This window comes from Metopolophium dirhodum, chromosome 1 (genome assembly GCF_019925205.1).
Source record: "Metopolophium dirhodum isolate CAU chromosome 1, ASM1992520v1, whole genome shotgun sequence".
In the NCBI taxonomy this organism is placed as follows: Eukaryota; Metazoa; Arthropoda; class Insecta; order Hemiptera; family Aphididae; genus Metopolophium; species Metopolophium dirhodum.
Window position 1 is genome coordinate 15,989,815 of NC_083560.1, and position 21,701 is coordinate 16,011,515.

The 21,701-nt window shown below is 29.0% G+C and overlaps 1 protein-coding gene and 4 pseudogenes across 1 annotated transcript; 4 read left to right on the plus strand and 1 right to left on the minus strand.

Moving 5' to 3' along the window:
• Nucleotides 1–234: 234 nt before the first annotated feature.
• LOC132933401 (cystathionine beta-synthase-like) lies at nucleotides 235–9,496 on the minus strand (annotated as a pseudogene).
• Nucleotides 9,497–13,276: 3,780 nt separating this feature from the next.
• LOC132933410 (uncharacterized) lies at nucleotides 13,277–14,885 on the plus strand. The gene is made up of 5 exons (XM_060999702.1): nucleotides 13,277–13,283; nucleotides 13,593–13,767; nucleotides 13,869–14,078; nucleotides 14,150–14,522; nucleotides 14,614–14,885. Exons 1-5 carry the CDS (start codon nucleotides 13,277–13,279, stop codon nucleotides 14,863–14,865), a joined length of 1,017 nt encoding a protein of 338 aa, XP_060855685.1. The 3' UTR covers nucleotides 14,866–14,885.
• A 915-nt stretch (nucleotides 14,886–15,800) lies between these two features.
• Nucleotides 15,801–16,500, plus strand: LOC132936228 (uncharacterized; annotated as a pseudogene).
• Nucleotides 16,501–16,659: 159 nt separating this feature from the next.
• LOC132936227 (uncharacterized) lies at nucleotides 16,660–17,103 on the plus strand (annotated as a pseudogene).
• Nucleotides 17,104–19,175: 2,072 nt separating this feature from the next.
• LOC132938053 (52 kDa repressor of the inhibitor of the protein kinase-like) lies at nucleotides 19,176–20,408 on the plus strand (annotated as a pseudogene).
• Nucleotides 20,409–21,701: the final 1,293 nt, after the last annotated feature.

Here is a 21,701-nt window from a genome sequence, read left to right on the forward strand (position 1 = left end):
AACAAATTGTTGATAATATATTATCTACATCGTTATCCTCCCACATAACATAATTCAACCAAAAAAAAAACAGTTTTATATCAAGTTACAATATTTTTAAGTCAAAAACTGTCCTATTATTTTGATATACACAAACATTTACCGAGATGTTTAACACTGTAAAAAAAAAAATAGATTCTTATAATATATAATAAGAAAATAAATTACCAAAATCGAAATAGAGTTAACAAATCACTATTGGTATTGGTATAGCGTGTCAAATAAATTTGTAGTTACAGCTGTAGAACGTCTCGTTGTGGGTAGAATCACCATCCGCCAGTTAGTTTGATGTAGACTACACCGAATAGTTAGGAACCCTATAAAACATTTACTTATTAAGTACAAATGAGTTAAATTTATCAAAAGTTAATCAAATTTTTAAATCTTAAATTTAATAAACTTATAATTTTACATATAATTTTAAATACCATCAGACAATATTACGACTAGTCTTTGACCTTTCTTCATAGTCTTGGCTACTTGAAGAGCCAAATGCATCCGCCTATACAACATAAATTATCATGCTATTAATTCATATGCTTTTATTTCAGTATTGTATTTATTGTAGGCTTTTTAATATATTATATTTACCACACAACAATCCTTCTATGCGAGCCAATCTTCTAGCCACAGAAAAGAGTGTTTATCATCAGTATACATTCATCTACAACTGATATATCTGCAATAAAAAATAGTATGCAAGTGATTAGTGATTGGATATAGAATATATGTTTATATACACAGGCATGCCATTGTATCCCTGAATAGCTCACTTAACACTTAGTGGATAGTTGTATTATTTATAAATAATTTTAGCTGTTAATACAAATAAGGTTTACATTTTTTTCAATAAAATATAATACATTCAGTAATATTGGGAGTTGTGATGATATCGGATATTTATTTCAATAATAATATTATCATTTAAAATGGTTTATAATCTATACTCTATGTCACGGCTATAAATACTATTGACATCAAAGATACATATTAAGGTGATCGTAAAAACTTCTCAACGGTGTAACAAACTGCGCTTACTACTAATTACTAGTAACTGTTTATTTGTTGGCAACCAATTATATTATGGATATGAAACTCTTTAGTCATTACCAGGGTCGGACTGGCCTATGCAACAGACTGGCATTAGCCAGTGAGGCCCCCTTATCTGTATGACTATATGGGGCCCTACCTAACAGAAAAATCATAATTATAAAATTGAATATGAACTGTATTTGTAATGTGCATTTCAGTATTTGCCATTTATGTACAAATGTTAATTTATAAAATAAAAATAATCAAACATAAATACAGTGTAGTAGTTTAGACGGACAAAACATGTTTGTTACGTCTCAAAGTTTGTGTTATTGTCTTATCAGTGCGACGGTGTTAATATGATTATATTAATTGGGATTTCAGAGGTATTTATTTTTAGAACTGTAAACCTGAGTTCTCATTGGCTTAAGGAGTACTTAAATCAGTACACAATTATACGTATATACCATAGCGAGTAATTACTATATTACTCTATGGTATATACCCTGAAAATATCATTATTCATTCGTCATCAACCCGATTTGTTAAATACGTGTTCTCGTTTACCTAATTAGTTATTATACGTTTTTTTTAATGTTTGTTTTTTACATTATTAAATGGAGAAACGTAAATTTCAATCTGGGGCTTCGAAACGTTCAGCCAAAAGAAGAAATGATTTGATTGCTTGTGGCTTGTCACCAAGTCAACAAAAACTATATTTTGTATTCCGTAAGTATATTATAAGATATTAAGATAACTAATAACTATATGTGTATAATATGCTCCAAAACAAAACAAGAAGTTAAACGTATTTATTTTAAGTAGGTAGGTATTGATTAATATTTTCATCTCATTATAATTATGAGCTTTTAAGCGTTTGGAAATTACATGTGTTTAACATTTTAAATACTGTTAAGCAATTAAATTTATTTTTAATTTATAAATTTGTGTTTAAACTGAGGTGAATGTAAAAACTAATAAAATAATATATAATATGTTTATTTTTTTGAAGAAACTATTGATTCTAATCAGCAATCTACTTCTAATATAAACGTTCAAGACACTAGTCTTTATAAAGATTATGAAGATAACTCTGATAACTTTTTTAAAATGATAATTAATATTATTAAATATTCATATTATATAACATTAAAAATAATTTTTATTATAATTATATTTATTTAATTTAATTTAATTTAATGTAGTTTAGTTATTTTTATATTTTATATTTTCAGAAAGCCAAATTAATACTGATGTACAAGCTGATGGGCCTTATACTAATGAAGAAGATAAATCAGGTAATATTATTAATTAATTATTATCCATTTAAATTAATGTAGATGTAGTGAATACTTTTTAATATTATTTAATATTTATATATTACATGAACACTAATATTTTATGTTTTCAGAAAACCAAATTAATACTGATGTACAAGCTGATGTACAAGCTGATGGTCCTTATATTGATGAAGAAAATAAATCAGGTAATATTAAATAAAAAATAAACAATAATATATATTTTTATTCATTTTAATTTGTTCATACTTTCTAGTTCCAAACACTGTATTATCTCCGGAAGCCATAGAAGAAAAAAAACATAGTGAAGATGTATTACAAAGACGGCTAGTGTTACGAAGAATAATAGATATTATTAAATTTATTAGAACTCAGGGTCTAGCATTCAGAGGAAAACATGAAGCAGCATTTTCGCTTGTAATAATAATACTAATCATGGAAATTTTCTTGCACTAGTTTTACTACTTGCAAAATATGATCCTGTACTTGATCGCCATGTTAATACATCGATAGAAGCAAGTAAAAAAAGAAAAGAAACTCATCATAATACTAAAGGGCGTGGTAACTTAGTAACTTTTTATCTAAAACAACAATTAATAAACTTATTAATATTTGTGGAAATCAATTTCAATTGGCAATCGCTTCTCAAGTAAAAGAAGCATGGAAGTTTAGTTTAGAAGTAGACTCGTGCCAAGATGTAGGAGTAATGGATCAAGTTACAATTTGTGTTAGATATGTACGAAATGGCATTGTACATTATGTACAATATATATTAATATTAATATATTAATGCATACATATATGATTATTATGTATGACTCCTATTCGTAATACTGCTGGAAGACAATATTTTGAATTGGTCAAAACTATTTTGAATAATTTAGGATTAGATATTAGAAATATAATCAGTTCAGCTTTTGACGGTGCTAGTAATATGTCTGGAAGATATAACGGACTCCAAGCAGCGTTAAAAGAAGTGTCACCTTCAATGATTTATACACATTGTTATGCTCATTCACTTAATTTAGTTATGATTGGCTCATGTTCAAGTTGCTTAAAAGCACGCTTATTTTTTGGATTATTAGAAAAGGTAGCAGTATTTATTGGAAATTCTTATAAACATACATCAAAGTGGATTGAAAATTTGGAACAATTGGTTGAAGGACGTGAGACACTGAGAAGATTACAAAAAATTGGAATTACAAGATGGTGGGCCAAAGACAAAGCGCTTGAAACTATATTTGATGTAAACAGGTATGTTGTGCTTTTAAAAACACTTTATAGTATAGCGTACAGTGATCAATTTGAATCCAAAGTTAGTTTTGAAGCTCAATCTATTTTGCAAATATTCTTAAAATTTGACACAATTCTTGTAGCTTTTGTTTTTAAAACATTATTTAAGTACACTACACCTGTAAGTAAATATCTTCAAACTGTATCATTGGACTATCTAACAGCACATAAATTATTAAATAGTTTAGAAAAACAATTACCTAATATGGCAAAAGATTCAATATCAACATTTAAAATATTTTTAAAGCTGCATTATCATTTGCAAGTTCTGTTAATGATATTTTAACTAAAAATGAAATTGAATTAGAAATCGAGACAATACTATCACAAAAACGATCACGGAAAGTTAAAAGAATGTTTGATGAAACTGCAACAGATGAGTCAGTAAGTGCTTTTGAAAATGATAAACACAAGTTTCGCGTGAGTGTTTATCAAGTTGTAATTGATACTGCATCTAGACAAATCAGTGTAAGGTTTGGTGATTCAAATACAATTATGCAAGATGCTTCATACTTGGATCCTAAAAATTTTAAAAGAATAAATGAAGATCCTAGTGTGATCCCACAAGGAGCTTTACAGTCTTTAGCAAAAATGAGTAGTGTTGAACGAGATGGTTTAGTTGATCAATTAATATCTTTTGCATCTATTTATCATAATATTTCAAATAATACAGAGTATCAATCAAATGTCACTGATTCAGAAAATGATGAAGAAGAAACTCTAACACGTTGTTCTATTGATCAAAACTGTCAAAAGTGTATTTCATGTGCTATTAAATTATTGAAAGATTTTAATTTACATAGTAGCGCATACTCAGATTTATATATTGCATATGAAACTTTATTAACAATTTCTTTTATCCAAGTCTCATGTGAACGTTCTTTCTCTAAGCTTAAAATTATCAAAACTCGTCTCAGATCACTTATTGGTCAAGACTTGTTGGAATCCTTAATTTTAATAAATTCTGAGGCAAATATTATTTCCGAATGGAACTATGATGACATTATTGATAAGCTTGCAAGTACATCTAATGAAATGAAGCGATTGTTATTTTAGAATTAAATTTTTCTTAATAATTATTACTATCCTTGAATTATAATATTATAAAAGTTGTATTTAAAATGAAATAAAATATTATTGTTATTTCATTATTTGTTTATATTATGTCTTAACAATTAACACAAAGCGTTTGATTCTATAGGTATACTCTTCTATAAAATCTTCTACATTTTCCTCCTTGCCTTAAATTAATAAATAACATTTTTAACGATTTTGTAAATTATAAAGTTTATTAATTTATGATAATTTTTAGTGAAAAAAATTAATCATCTTTTTTAAGCGAATTATTGTTTATCACTATTGTTGAGGCCCTTTATAAGTAAATTGCCGGTGAGGCCCTTGGTACCCAGTCCGACCCTGGTCATTACTCAATCTCTATTCTGTATCTGACTTCTATCCAGACTCAGAGAGAATTAAAATCTATTAATGTATATCTCTTTAGTAAATTGTTAGCAACAATACATTTTACTCTTAGTCTACTTTATATAAATCAATTAATAAATATGATATGTTTAAATTAATTATGTAACAAAATTCATCACTGTTAAAAATAAGTGAGTGATTATAGTACTGATATATATTACTCCTTCGTTTAAACAATAATTCTTTGGGAATATTTAGACAAAAATATTAAACATATTTGTCATACATTTCAGGATTTATAATTATTGAATTGAATGCTTTATAGGCAACAACAGACCGTTAGTGTTCAACTCATTGAACACATTTTATAAATATTTAATCAACTAAATACAATTATAAAAATGTGCTTTTATCAAGAGGTTGTACATGTTGTTCACAACTTGAATATTTTGTTAGAACGCAAATTGAGGTAATAGTAGCGACATATTATTGGAATTAGAGTTGTCTATTTGAGTGAAAATTTAGATTTCATTATACAGTAGATTCTTGTTATGTCGAATCTCAAGGGGAACAGAAAAAAGTTCGAGATATCGAAAACTTCGAGATATGGAGTTTTATTAAAAAATAAAAAACTAATATAAATGTATGTTGTATAATTTATATGAATAATAAATAATACGAATGCCTAAAATACATAATTTGAATAATAAAAAATGAATTCTTTGGCAATTTCACATTTTTTACGGTCACCTTTTTCAACTAACTGTATTAAACGAACTTTGTCCGAAATTGAAAGAACATTTAATTTACGCTTCTTTTCCATTCCACTACAAACGAACAAACGAACTACGAAAGACTACAAACGTGACTACCAACGCACTAAATCACAATCGCTATACTGCACTGCCTGCACAATGTATGCAATGCACTGCACAATTTATGTTATCCGTAACAAAAATATTATTTGTGAACTCAAGATAACGAAAAACGATTAATTTTATATCGAGTTATCGAGAGCAAAACACTATTAAGTGTAATAGTAGTTTCAAGGGGAATCCAAAGTAGTTCGAGATAACGAAAAATTCGAGATAGCGACGTTCGACATATTAAGAATCTACTGTAATTTGTTTCTTGGTTACCTAGGTATTGTTCTTCCAAATTATTATTGTATTCACTTCTATTGTGTATAGTGACACAAACAAGTATTTTTTATGTTAAAATCCTTAAATCTTTAGCTTTTTAGTTTATATTAGTAGCTGCTATTAGCAAGAGGCTAGAGGCACAGAGGCATGTGCCCAACGCAAAATATTATTAAAAAAATATTTATGATTGATAAATTGGATGGTGTGCGGGTAAAATTGAATAAGTCAATTTTATAAATAAAAATATTTTTTTTGTTTTGTAGTTAATTTTACGCTGGTTTGACTAGTGACACTGCAAATCTTTCTTTATAATATTGTTAAGAATGAGATATCCAAATTTCAGTGTCACCAGTCAACTCAGCGTAAAATTACCTACAAACAAAACAAAATATTTTTATTTATAAAAATTGACTTATTCCCTGTAACTCGCGTATCATCCAATTGTATATGATTGTTTATTCATTTAGGTATATTAGGGATTTGACTACATGCGGCGGACACAAGTCCGCTGTGCCCCTATCCACCATGTGTATACAACTATTTGCACTTGTCAGCACGAATTACACGGTGATGTGGAACATGAGACGTTTTCATCGGTAACAATGAAAGAACTAAATCCAAACTATATTTGGTGAAAACAAAATTTAAAATATGAATGTAACAAGCGAGCATGGTTGTAATGTTGATGATTTTTATAGAGCAAGAATTTAGCATTGCAGATAAACCCTGAATATTATAATATTGATGAGTTTAAGAGTTTATATCCATTTAACCAAGGCTTAGAATTTTTTTATAGTTATGAAATATAATACCTAATTAATATTTAAAACAACATATTTTCATTTTATTTTATACATTTTATAAATAGCTCAATAGTTATATTTATACAAAAATACATTTTCAATATCTCTTAATATTTTGCATAAATAATTTTTCACAAAAGAGCATGAATCATAATTTTCTTTTTTTTTTTTAAATTTATTTTTATATAAATAAAAAAAATTTGCGAAAAACTGTGAGAAAGTTTGTGTTACGTCTATGTTAATATAATATATCAGGCATTATTTAATATGCAATTAATGAGACTATTCTACAATCACTAGATAAATCTGTCACTGATCTTGATTTTGTTCTCTGTCCTACGCTTAGCCCAAATGTACACATTGAGCGTGTCTGCTGCAAATCTCTTAAAATCTTAGGTTTTATTAAGCGCATAACATCTGAGTTTAAATTATCATCTCCTCTAATGGCATTGTACTGTTCACTTGTTAGGCCTACTCTTGAATATGGCTCTGTCATTTGGGATCCTAATACTGCACAAAACGCAATAATGCTTGAGCGTGTCCAAAATAAATTCTTAAAATATTCCAGTCATGTACTCCGTATTGAATGTCCTCCTCATAATTATTTACCAGTACGCGAATATCTAAAACTAGATTCACTAGCTGATCGTAGGCGTGCTTCTAACCTTACATTTCTATCCAAATTAATAAATGGGCAGATTGACTCACCTCACCTTCTCTCTCTCATTCCTTTAAATATCCCCCCTCGCTTCACCCGTCAACACTCCACCTTTAATTTACCTACCTCCTCCACTAACTATGGTTTAAACGAACCACTCGGCGCTGTATGTCTATTGCCAATTCTGACCCCTCCTTTACCGTCTCACAAACCTAATCAAATATTTATGTATATTTATGTATATGTGTATTTATGTAAATTGCACTGTTATATCCCACTATTGTAATAAATTACTTGTATTAATATTAAATGTAAATAGGGCTCACACCCGTAATGTATGCTAAAAATAAAAATAAATAAAATAAAATAATTATTACCCAACACTGTTGTCACAAAATCAAAATCAATGCCATCTACATCATACATCTGTTTCATTAAGACTTTCAGGCAGTGATAAGATGCTACTATTAGGATCAGCTGCTATTATGCGACGTTTATCTCCAAGTGCTTGTTTCAACTTCCTGCCAATGCCTGTGACTGTGCCATCTATACCAGTACCAGCCATTGCTGCATCTACTTTATTATTTATTTGTTCCAATATTTCTTGGCCAGTCCCATCAAAATGTGCCAGTGGATTATATTAGTTACGATACTAAGAACAAAAATAGTTATTAGTTGATTTTCAACAAACTTGACAAATTTTCTTACCTGATCAAGTATTATGGTATTTTCAGGATCTTCTAAATGTATTTTAAGTGCTACACGTACCAAACCATCTAATCCATTAAAAGCAGCTGATGTAAGTGTATGCACAATTGTTGCACCTAGCAATCGTAGAGCATCTACCTTTTCATGTGGCGTTTTCATTGGGATCACTACCATGGAACCATATCCCTTAACCAAAGCAGCCATGGCCAATCCAATTCATATAGTAAAATATCAGTAAGTAGATAAAATAAAACTTAAAAGTACTAAATAATTAAATACCCGTGTTTTCCAATGATGGTTCAATTATTGTTATTCCAGGTTATATCAATCCTTGACGTTCAGCATCTTCAACCATTGTTCATCCGATTCTATTCTTAGTACTACCACCGGGATTAAAAAATTCACACCATACCACTAAACACAATAGTTAATATTTTAAAAAAGGTTATGTAAGCTACATGTTATATTTATAAATACTTAAAAATCCCGCATTCAATGTCCTCTGCTTGAGGTATTTGATTTAACTTCACCAAAGGTGTATTGCCAATGGTGTGCAATATATTTAGTAAAATTTCATTTTTATTATTTCAAAAAATTTAAAAACTGTAAGTGTGCTAAATTATTACTTACACATTTTTATTGTGAATATGAGGTGTATCTATGAATATTTTTATCTTTGTACTACCTTTATCTGGTCTGAATTGTTCAATATACACATCGCTATTGTAACCAATACATCCATCTTTGATTTTCACTTCTTTGATAATCGCCTTGTTCACCAATACTACAGCTAGAACTGCCATCGTAACGCTACAATCACATGCACAACACATACACTTGTTTAATCCGGCAGCCACTTGTCACAATAATTAGCATCAATTAGATACTCACTAATCATATAATACCTGACTGACCAATTATTCGTTTAACAGTACAAATTTACAGTACAAAAACTATTAAATTAACGTATCATAAAATGGTCAGTTCACGTTTAAACTTTAAACGATACTTTACTTTGTCGTAATCTGTAACGAGCTGAGGCTAATTTCAGATCGTATGAAGTTTTAAACGAATAAACTCCGGGATAAACAATTTTAATTAAATAATGACAGATAACCTCCAGTCGGCTACTGAGCGTTGATAAACGAATATGAAGTGCAAACTGCAAAGCACTGATAATCGTCCTGGCCCCTGCGTGTAGGCTGGTGCAAGTCAAGGATTATATGGGTTGCTACTACTGCCACGATAATGTAATGCTCCGAACATATTACTCCGAATGTAAAATACTACGAATACCAGTTATCCGATTATATACTACTACGAAGGTAGATCAAACTACTCCGATATTCTTAATATTATATTATTATCATTGATAAACTGTAATATCAATTGATATTACCATATTTGATAATATTAATGTTATTAATTAATTAATTTATTTATTTTAATGTAAACGGGACGAACCCAATAACAAATTAATAGTTATTACATTAGTAAACTTAAATCTATTTAGTTGACTGTAATGACAGTAATCTAAACACAAAAACAAATAAGAAAATAATAATAATACAAAAAATAATATCTTAATATAAAATAAAAATATCTAGGATAATAATTCAAATAATAATAGCTTGATAGAATAATAATAATAATAATAATAAAAAAATATTAAATAATAAATAATATAAATTATAAAATAATATATATACCTAATATAATACTATGTATAATGGGTAATATAATCACAAGAACCATCAAAAGCTTGAAAATTAAATAAATCAACCTGGACATCATTAACTAATTTCATTAATCTATTTAAAGGCGAGACAAGTGTATAATTTGTCATTTGAAATTGAATGTAAAACTTTTTTTTGGATCTAGCCGTTATGCCGTTATAGTTCTGTGATACAACCACAGGTCACAGATTATATGGAAAACATTGAATTTTGGTTGGATGATTGTTATAAGAAAGTATTTAAGTTGTATATTCCCATATTATAGTTTTTGAAATTGGAATATGTACTAGATTAGTGATTACGTACCTACAAATAGAATATTATGTAGGTAAGTATTTCACTGATGAAGTGGTGAATACATGCTTATATTATAATAATTATAAATTGTGTTGCACTGGTATCGTTAATTGTAATATATTTATATACCACAAACTGTATTCATATTATAGTCCACGTATACATACACTAACATATAAATATATACCTAATATATAATGTATATATATTATTATGTTTATAATATTGTATTGCTAAATTTTGATTAAGAAGATAACAAATTACCTATTCAGTGTTACTCAAATTGATGATTTATTACCAATTTGCATGAATTAATACATTCAAATATTCAATTATTACAAGCATATAACTGAGGTAAACTGAGATGGTGGCTAAGAAGAACAACTGAAATGTTAAAAAGGTGGATAAGTTGTAATGATGATCAGCATCATGTCATTGCAATAGATGTCGGATGTGTTATATGTATTTGAATTCAATGATAAATCATATTGTGTACGAAAAACGATTCAGTCCAGTGTCGGCCTGGGATCTAAAGGGCCCAAGAGGTAAATTATTCAAAGGGCCTCTCAAAAATACCAAAACTCAAAAAAATATTTAAAAAAAAATTTATAGATATTTATTACATAATATGGATCGATATATATGTAGTAATATAATATCGATAAAACATCACAGTACGTATTTCAACATAATTATAGATTCTAAAATTATCATATAATTTTAATATTACCACGGACTAAGATATTATGATTTTAGTATTATTAAAATAATAAAATGTATAATATTATATTATTATTATACAATTATGTAATGGATCCAAAAGCATACCACTGGGCTATATATAGTAGGTACATTTTGGTGAATTTCATTTATTTCTTGAAAAATAACCTGGGCCAGGCTGACACTGATTCTGACCTAACCTAACCGGAGACGTTGTGTCAGCCGAGCGTACTTGCTTGTATAAATAATCAAATTTAATAGTTAAAATAAAAATTAATAAAAATCGAAAATATCTCATTGCTATAAATAAGTTGCTCATTGCTATAACATTCCACTGAGCTTTTTATTTTTGATAGTGGTAGTAAAACTTGTTGGGAACCTTTTATTGAAATTTCTAAAGTTAGCTATGAACAGAAAAACAATTATGAATTTCTACCTGAAAAATAAATTACAAGATTTGAACATTTTTCTCGTGGCTATAAATAGCTCATAAAGAGGAAACATTTTTTGAAAATATTACCATACCTAAAAAATAGTCATTTAACTCATTTTAACATTTGTTGAAAATTTCAAGTGTCTATGGTTATTACTTATTAGTTTTTGTATTAGGTACAACAAAATATCAAAAATTGATAGATAAATAACTCGTTAATTTACTGATGAATATCATATAAATGTTAAATTCAAGCGCTCATAAAAAGTTAATGTTACTTTCCGGGAAACTTTTTTTTTTTGTTTGAAGTAAGACCATTTAAGGGAGTCTTCTATCAAAATGTCTAATGTTAGCTATGAAAGGAATAACTTTTAACAAAGTACTAACTACCTATATATTTTAAATAGTAGGTAAATAGGAAGTGGGAACCTGTTACCAATTTTTTTTTATTGATATATTTATACCTGTTTATAGCACGAAATTTTTATAATTTATAAAAATGGTGATATAAACATATTTTGGTGAAAAAGGGTACTTGACATGTTCTGGGAGACAAGGATCATTTGCGATTTATCTTTAAACTACATTTTACTTAGAAATGTCTAATATAGAAATATTGCACGTAAAAACGATCAATGAATAATATTATCAACTTTTTCTGTAGAATTAACCTATTATAGTATCTAGTATCTACCTAGTTATTAGGTAGGTAAGTAAATGTTAGGATACTGGATATTACATAGGTAAAAATTTTAAAAAGAACTTTAATGATTATTAAATCCATTTATAATATTAAGTTAGACAATTATAGCATTTATAAACACATTTTGGTCATGATTTAAAAATGTCTAATTTCGATTATTTGGTTTTTTATAAGATTACTGAAGTATATCCTGGGCATTATGATTAATCAATGTTCACCACACCACTACGCTAATGTGTCTATATGTTGAGCTAAAGAGGCTAAAGCATTTTTAATTTTAATCTCAATTTTGTAGTTAGGTACTATTTACCTATTAGTATTAAGTTATTATTAGCAGCTTGTATCAATTAAAATTGTACCGATATAATATTATGTAAGACCCAAACACTGGAATTGCTCATTGAACGAAAAATATACCGAAATTGGTTTTTTTTTTTGGCTTTGTGGTCGTTTAAATTTTCAAATCATCTAATCATCACCATTGTGAAAATATCTGAAATGACAAAGCATGAATTGAGGCATAGGCGCAAATTGACTAAATTTGTCTAAGTCGTCCCCCCAAGAAATAGGCGGAGCTAGGTGGGGGCTTGTGGGGGCTAAGCCCCAAAGTTTTAGATTAGCCCTCCCAAATGTATACCGAAGTTACGTACCTACAGTTTAATAGTTTTATATCACAGTTCATAAATATATTAGGTACTTAAAGGACATGCATCACAACACTAATTTTTTATTTTAAGTTTAATATGTAATCAAAATATAAAGTCGAGATAATAAGAGTTGATGATGCCACGTCCCACGAATAATGATTAACAGCGTTAACACTAAAGTAATTTATGGTTCATAGGTAACTTATTATTTTTTTCTATAAAAGCCACAAGTCGTATGTTATACAGTCTTAATTAGCGTCAACTCAGTTGTAAATAAATAGTAAAGTGTCTTTTAGTTTGATTTTTACTTTTTGATTTTGTTTGATTTTTTCAAGATTTACCAGTATGGCAGGTAAGTCAAAATAATTATTTAAACATTTTTGAACTTGATCAGTGGTAACATAGTATTAAAATTAAGTTTCAAATATCTTTAATGTTTAGTCTAATTATTAAGAGCTAATAAAAATAATTTATCATTGATGATTATATTTCTATATTTAAATTTATATAATATACATAAAAATAAATATGTTAACTTTTTCAGTTACAATTCAACGTTTTAGTGACAAAAAATAAAATTATTTGTAAATTTAAAACAAATGTTGAACTAGTATTTGCTTGATAATTTTTAATATAAAAATGTATGTACACAATTCATCAGATGAACATGGTGAAAGATTCAGGTTGAGATCTCGGTCACCTCATAGAATGGTCGATATTCTTCTTGGCAATGAAGGAGCTCCATCGAGGAGAGTACCTGGGCTCAGAGGTCACTTGGTATATGCCGATGATGTTGGAGATACATATGTGCAAAATCATCAATCCACTAATCAACGGTTGGTATTGAATACTTATAAAAAATATAATGCATTAATATTGAGTACACTGGTTGATAGACCTTAATATGATTAATATACCTTAAAAAAAAACCTTATAGACAGCTTCGATGTTCACGTTACGAATGGGGATGCACTGCTACTGCATCAATGTCGATATTCCCAGAAAATAGTCCGATTGTAATGTATCAACCACACAATCATCACGTGGGGCATGATATAGAGATTGGGGCATTCTACGATGCAATGAGACGGCGTGCTTTAACAGAGGGGACACCTGCACGGATAATTCTAGAAGAAGAGGCGAGGAGGTAAACAAATTTACAAAATTATTTTAATACTTCATTTAGAGTTGTCAAAATGTACTAATACCTGAATAACAATATTTTAGATTTCCAAATGCAGCTATAGAGGTGTCTCGTGAGCAAGCACTACGGGCAATGCGCTATGTGCAACAAAGTGTGAATCCACCAATACCAGATAATCTCAGGGCCATGGGAGAGATTATTGTGTCACCAACATGGCAAAGTCGTCTACTTTATTCTGTAGACGATAATGCACCATTCTTCCATGGAAACTTAGAGTTCATAGTCAATGAAGAATTGATTTTTTTAAATTTGGCATTTTTACGACGCATTGCTCCATACCTGCGTGAAGCAAGAGTCTTGGCAATTGATGGCACATTTGGTGTCATTCCGCGAGTTCCTGCTGATGCCGAGCAGTTGATCACAATCCACGCTGTCTTGGACAATGTCGTGAGAGATCTGTTAACATTAGATAATCAATTTACTTACATATTTGGTTTATTTAAATTTTATTTTCTTCAATTTACATTTGTAATTTAAGTCAGTTCCTGTGGTATATGCTTTACTAAATCGCAGAACACAAAACGTCTACTTAGGACTGTGGCAATATGTGCGAAATAATTTACCAGAAGATATTTTTGACTGGCAAAATGTAAGTATTGTTTCAGACTTTGAAACAGCCATGCGAAATGCAATACAAATAGGGATTCCAGAATGCCAATTGATCGGGTGCTGGTTCCATTTTTGCCAGGTAATAATCAAATTGTGCATTAATGTTTTTATTATTGTATAGTATTTTTCTGGATTCTTTAATCTAGATATGAAACAGATTTATGTATAACAATTTTTATGAGTTTCAAGTTAAATTAAATTTATTAAGTTTAATTATCAACATTTTTAAATATTAAAAAAAACATCATTATACATTTTTTGAAATAATTTAAATTTAAAGAAATACATAACGTGAAAAACTTAAAACATACGTGAAACATTTTTTGAATTTGTAGTGTAGCCAAAAAATAAATGTTAAATTTTTCGACAACTTTAAGAAATTAATGTTTAATGTAATTTCTTTTGTCAGATAACAGTAGTTTATCAACACTGTATCGAACTAATGTTGAGTGTCGACACTCATTTTTTTTTTTGCCAGTATATAAAAATTCTAATTTCCAAAATGAAAACATGAAATAATTTTATTATTTACTAAAACTATAAAAATATGCATGTTAAATGCACTTACGAAAAAATATGCACTAACCCTCCAAATATGGAAATATATGCAAAATTAAATTTGATCTATGGAATCAGTAAGATTTGAATCGCCGACTTTTCAAACCCTCGTATAAGTGCATACACTCAGTATGAACATGCAAATGCATAGAATTCCGTCCGGTCTCTAATCATAATAAATTATATTGAACTATATTTCTCAACTTGAACAGAGTATACTTAGTACAACTTATGTACACGTCATATTATATTATATCAATGTAAAATACAATAGTATTTAAAAGAAATTAGGTAGTTTAAAAAAATTATTAACTAAAAAAAAGTTTACGAGTTCACTGATATTTTTAATGTATTTCAGCATTTGTGATTTACCTTAGTCAATAAAGAAATTATATTTTCAAATGCACTATTTGTTTGCAGAGCATTTTACGTTTTGTCCAGACCCATGGCATGGTGACATTATTCCGTGAAAACCATCATGCTGCTACAATACTGAAAATGGTAATAAGAAATAACAATTAATGACCAATGGATTAGGATCTAGTGATATGAGAAATTCTTACATTAATATTAACATTTTTATTTTTTCTATATAGATTATGTCTTTACCACACTTGCCACCACAACAGATGCCAGAATTGCCAGAAGACTTCCACATTCTTGGGGGTTTTCTGGCAATAACAAGATTGGCAACACGTATGGGCGTACTGAACCGTATTGTTCAGTTAGTGGACTATGTCAGACAATACCGGTTGACAACAGTACTTCCATACGGGTTTTCTGTTTACGGTGTAAACATCCGTACTAATAATTTTGTGGAAAGTTTTCACAGCATGCTTAAGTCCACCATAAGCATACATCCCCCAGTCTGGTCTGGTCTTTTTACGGTAATTGATTTTTAATAAAAATATATATTGACAATAGCTGGCATTTTGATTGGTTTTTATAATTTTCTGCAGATCGATTACGATCGGTTGAAAGTAGAGTACGGAGGGAAACGTTACAAACAATCAATGGCCAGCAAGTGAGACAATTAACTATATATGGCTTACATTTTTGAAATAAATTTTAATTTTAATAAATCAAACTTTAAAGGTACGAAGATCTATTGTGTCTAGCAGAGACACAAATAACTGCATTTTGGCTGATGCTCTACGAAACATACGTTATAGCTGTATTATTACAATGGCATATTTAAGAAGAGTATCTTATTCGGGGAGAGGGTATATAGATATGCAAATAGGCCCTTTAGTTAATAGTAGGTACCATATAACTTCAATTGGGTGTATAAACTAAATGACAATAAAATGGAATTATAGAAATCCTTCTCGAAGATTTCATTCCTGGACAGCTACCAATGATTGGACTTCAGCCTCTGCCACCTGTATTGCCGCCATTCCACATTCGTGGAGCTGGTAGACCTAGGAGGGGTCGTGGTTGTCAACGGGTAGCAGCAGTTCCAGAAAATCATGGAATGGTCTGGCATCCAAATGTGCGCCAATAACCAGGTGGTGGTAACCTTGGATTAATTGAAGATCACCATCTTCTCGGTAATATACAACTATACATTTAAGTTAAAAATACATAATATACTCTAGTTACTATACTTTAAATATAAATATTATAGGGAATACAGACAATATTGAAGCGCCAATCTAGATTCAAGGTAAGCATATAGAAATAAATTATGATAAAAAATATATTGTCTTAACGAAATATGACTTTTTTGTTTGTATGATTAGCAAATAATGAAGACCGAAATGAGCCCTTTGATCTTTCAGAAAACGAAAGTGTGCCTTAGAGTATTTCTATAAATAAAATGTTGGAGTGTCACCCTGGTTCTCCACCCAAGTACTAATGTTTTGTAATTTATTCTTCTACACTCATATGCTTATTGTAACTGTATTAAAGATTGTATATTATTCTAACAAATTTAAAAATAATAAATAAAATAAATAATTTATGAATAAATATTCACTTATTCTACAATTTAATTTGTATTAAAGTTGAACAGCCAGATATCGATAATACATTAGCGGAGGAAGAGGTCTATGAAATAGTTGAGCTTGGCATGGATGATGCTTTTGTTGACAGTAGATTGATTTTAAATGTTATAATACTGAAACATTAGCTTAATAACTTTCCATTTTGTTTCAGAACAAAATACTCAACCAGCTCACCAGGCAATTGATTTAGATATCACTACATTCGAAGGCAAGTTATTATTATTATTATTATAATTTTCATTTAAGAGGACGTTACACTGACATTTGTTATCTCTGTCTTAGAAGTGCGTAAGATACCTAATTTTAATCTCAGAAAATCATGTTTAGCTCCACTAGTTTAAAAATTAGAGTGAATTTACCTCAAAAAATGTAAAGGTAAGATTATTTTGTAGAGTATCTCATAGGCTTTTTATTATATTTTAATTTTAAAACGAGTTATAAAAATGTATTTTTTATAATATTAATATTTATTTTTAATTTTAAAATTGTAAATTTTATGTTACATATTGAAATACTCATAACTCGCTTTAAAGTTAAAATATAATACAAAGCCTACGAGATGCCATATAATAAACTTAGCCTTAAATTTTAGAAGAGGGCAATTTAATCTAATTTTTAAACTAACGGAGCTAAACGCAGTGGCGTATTTACGGGGGGGGTTTTCGGGTTCAAACCCCCCCCAGAACAAAAAAAAAGTTACTAAATGTTAAATAAATATTTTATTACGGGTTTTCTAATAATTTAACGGTGTAGATAGAGTAGATAGACTGTCTATAATATAGCTATCTAAAACGACTAAAACCGTTGGGTTATTTTGGTGTGGAATATCGCTGCGTTATCTTAATTGCAATTTGTGTTACCCAGAATCGATTGACAGATAGGACCTATACGCTTGTCGCCGCCCGTGTGTGCAAGCTCGTACTGAATAGTATCTTTTCGTTGCATTATTTTCATTTCTTGTTCTTTTGCTGTCGTTGTCGTTGTTGCATCAGATCTCGTTCAGTATTGTAATATTCAGAAGTAAGTTTGATATACATAAATCAAGTTATAATATTAGTTATACTATTTTATTTTAATATTTATACTGTAGTCTGTATCTGGATACTTGTGTACTTAACTGTATGTTTTTATGTGTTTATTTACAAACAATTTTATTATCATTTTAAATTAATTTAAAATTGAATCCATAAGAATTATTTGACTATCTCACTATTTCAAAAAATGTCTTCCAAAAAACAATTAAATATACAGTCATTTTTCAAATCTCCGTCATCTACGTCAATTACAACTCCCCAAGAAAATATTGAACATTCGTCAAATAATACTGATTCGTTGGTTCATGAATCTGCTGAACATAGTACTTCTTCGGTCAATTATAGTACCCGTGATATTTTTAATTACATAAAAAAAGTTTTAACACAAAATGAAATACAAGAAGTATTAAATAAAACCTGGATGCCCGATGAAAATTTTTCTTTTCCTACAAAAGCAGTTATTGTTGGAAAAGAAAAAACACCAAGATTTTTAAAATTTCAATTTAAATGGTTTTCTAGCTATTCTTGGTTAGTATATTCTGCTATTGACAACGGAGCGTACTGTACATTTTGCGTAGCTTTTTCCAAATACTCTGGAGGGATTAACAATCAGTCACTAGGCTCGTTGGTCATAAAAAAATATGATAATTGGAGACATGCGTTAGAGTATTTTAAATTAAATGGAGTTCAAGCACACATAAAAAAAATACACCCATTGGCAATGTACGTACATTGCTCAGCACATTCATTAAACCTGGCAGTTTCTAAATCGTGTAGTGCAGCAGAATTAAGAGATTGCTTATCAACTTTAGGTAAAGTCCGTGACTTTTTCATTTATCCAAAAAGAAAATCTGTTTTACATCATCAAATTGAAAGTTCTTCCGAGATATCATCAAAAAAAACATTAAAAAGAAGTTGCGAAACAAGATGGATCGAAAGATTTCATGCAGTTAATGATTTTATAGAGCTTTATAATCACGTTATTGAATCATTAGAAATAATATCTGAATGGGTTGATAGTGAAACATCGGGTAAAGCAAGGATTCTTAGAAACGCTGTATTAAATTTAGAATTTTTGGTATCTCTGTTCGTGTTAAATAAAGGATTTAGTATAGGATTACCTCTATCAAAATTATTACAAAATCCAAATATTGACTTAAAAGTAGCAGTAATACTAGCCAATGATACTAAACAGGAGTTACAAGATCTCAGAAAAAATGCTGAAGAAGTTTTTAAAGATATATTTGGACAAGTAAAAATATTAGCTGAAAGTTTTGATATTGAAATTAAAATGCCTAGACTTTCAAACAGACAAATTCATAGAAATAATGTTCCAGCAAGTTCACCAGAGCAATTTTACAGAGCATCAATATTTATTCCTTATTTGGACAAATTTATTAGTGAGTTAGACAATAGGTTCATAAACCATCAAGTAACTTTGTCGAATTTTGACTCTTTGTTTCAAGAAAACGGTCACCTCGAAGACTTTAAGAATCTTTCAGATAAATATATTGAAGATTTACAGGAAAACGGATCTTCTAACATAATATTTGAATCAGAATATAAGTTATGGCAAAGAAAATTTATGCAAACAAATCATAAACCAAAAAATGCTTTGGAGGCTTTAACTTTATGTAATATATCTATTTACCCAAACATTTTTAAACTTCTCTAAATTTTGGCTACACTCCCGGTCTCTTCTTCGTCAAATGAGAGAACTTTTTCAAACTTGAAGAGGATAAAAACTTATCTTAGAAATTCTATTTCAGAGGTACCTATTTATTTATTTATAAAGTATGAGTATAAATAATTAGATAACAGTATAATAATTATCTATATTTTTTTTTTATTTTAGGGAAGACTAAACGGGTTAGCTATGTTATCTATAAATTCAAAAGATAAAATTACACTAACAGAGGTAATTGAAGAACTGGCGAAAAAGAAAACACGTTTACCCTTTTCAATTTAAAATTTAAAATGAAGAAACATGTAAAGTTAAAGATGACATTGTATTTAAATTATTTTATTATTTTATTTGACAAATTAACTGATATTCTAATTGATGTAATTATCCTGAAAATTAATTTTACTAAAATTGTGACATTTTTTCAGTTTTAAAATTATATTGTTTGTATTCATTCTATCTCTTGTTATTTCTTGTTTCAAAGTAAGATGAAACAAGTAAGCTTTATTATATTATGACTTTTTAAAATTTTAAAACCTCCCCCAAAAAATTATTGAAAATACGCCACTGGCTAAACGTGTTCTACCGAGCTTACAATTTGCCATGATACCCACTTGTAAGGCGGAGACAACAAATGTCCTAGTAACGTCCTCTTGAACAGAATTGAAAAATAAAAACTCACTTATACTTTTTATTCTAAAGATGACCCTGTAGACAGATGTTTTATTTGCCTTGAAAGTTGGAGCCAAGTAAATTCGGCCAGCATTTTGGTGCCTTCCCGTCACGGATGGTGCTGCGATGAGTGTGCGATTCGATTAGATAAATACGGAGTTTGCAAAGTAGAATTTCCCACAACACATCCATATAATGCATGTTAACCTAGGAGATGGTAAATATTAATAATGATACAGTAAATTGAAGATTTTTTCTTTTATAATTAAAATATACAAATTTTATTAAAAGGTAAATGGATGCCAAATACTTCATTACTCAATCCAACTGGAAGTCAGTGCCTTGGATGTATGCACCATTTACAATATGTACCAGACCAGGCGCAATACATACTGTTGGACTGTGGCCATGGATGGTATTGTGTGAGCTGCATCTCAACACCTCCTGCTAGATGTGACGTCTGTGGTGATATGGTCGAAGGTGGCTTAAGAATATTTTTAAATTGAAAAAATATTTCATAATTTTTTTGTTACATATTTATATATATAATATATATATATATAGATATATTTTTTTTATATATTACTAAAATAAATATATCATTTTTATATTTTCTTATTAATTATTATTCAGGAGAAATTCTACCAAACTTCCATCAATATCAGATAATATGTTTTAATTGTTAAAATAAATTGTTACAAAAAACGTATTCCAAAAGATAAGAACACCACATAATATTAATTTATCTACCTATCATTGGTTCGAACGACTGTAAGACAAAATATTTAAATTTCTTGTTTTGATGTTAAAAATTGTTAACAAGCTTACTCATATAATCATAGGTGCAATTCCAACTTTTGACTTGGGGGGGGGGGGCTGAATATATTAAAGGCATGCAGACCATTGCAAAATAGCAAATTAAAATTGTATGTCCTAGGTTTTTTTTGGGGGGGGGGGGGGGGAAGGGGCTACAGTTTGGGCTACCAATTTAAATTTAGATATA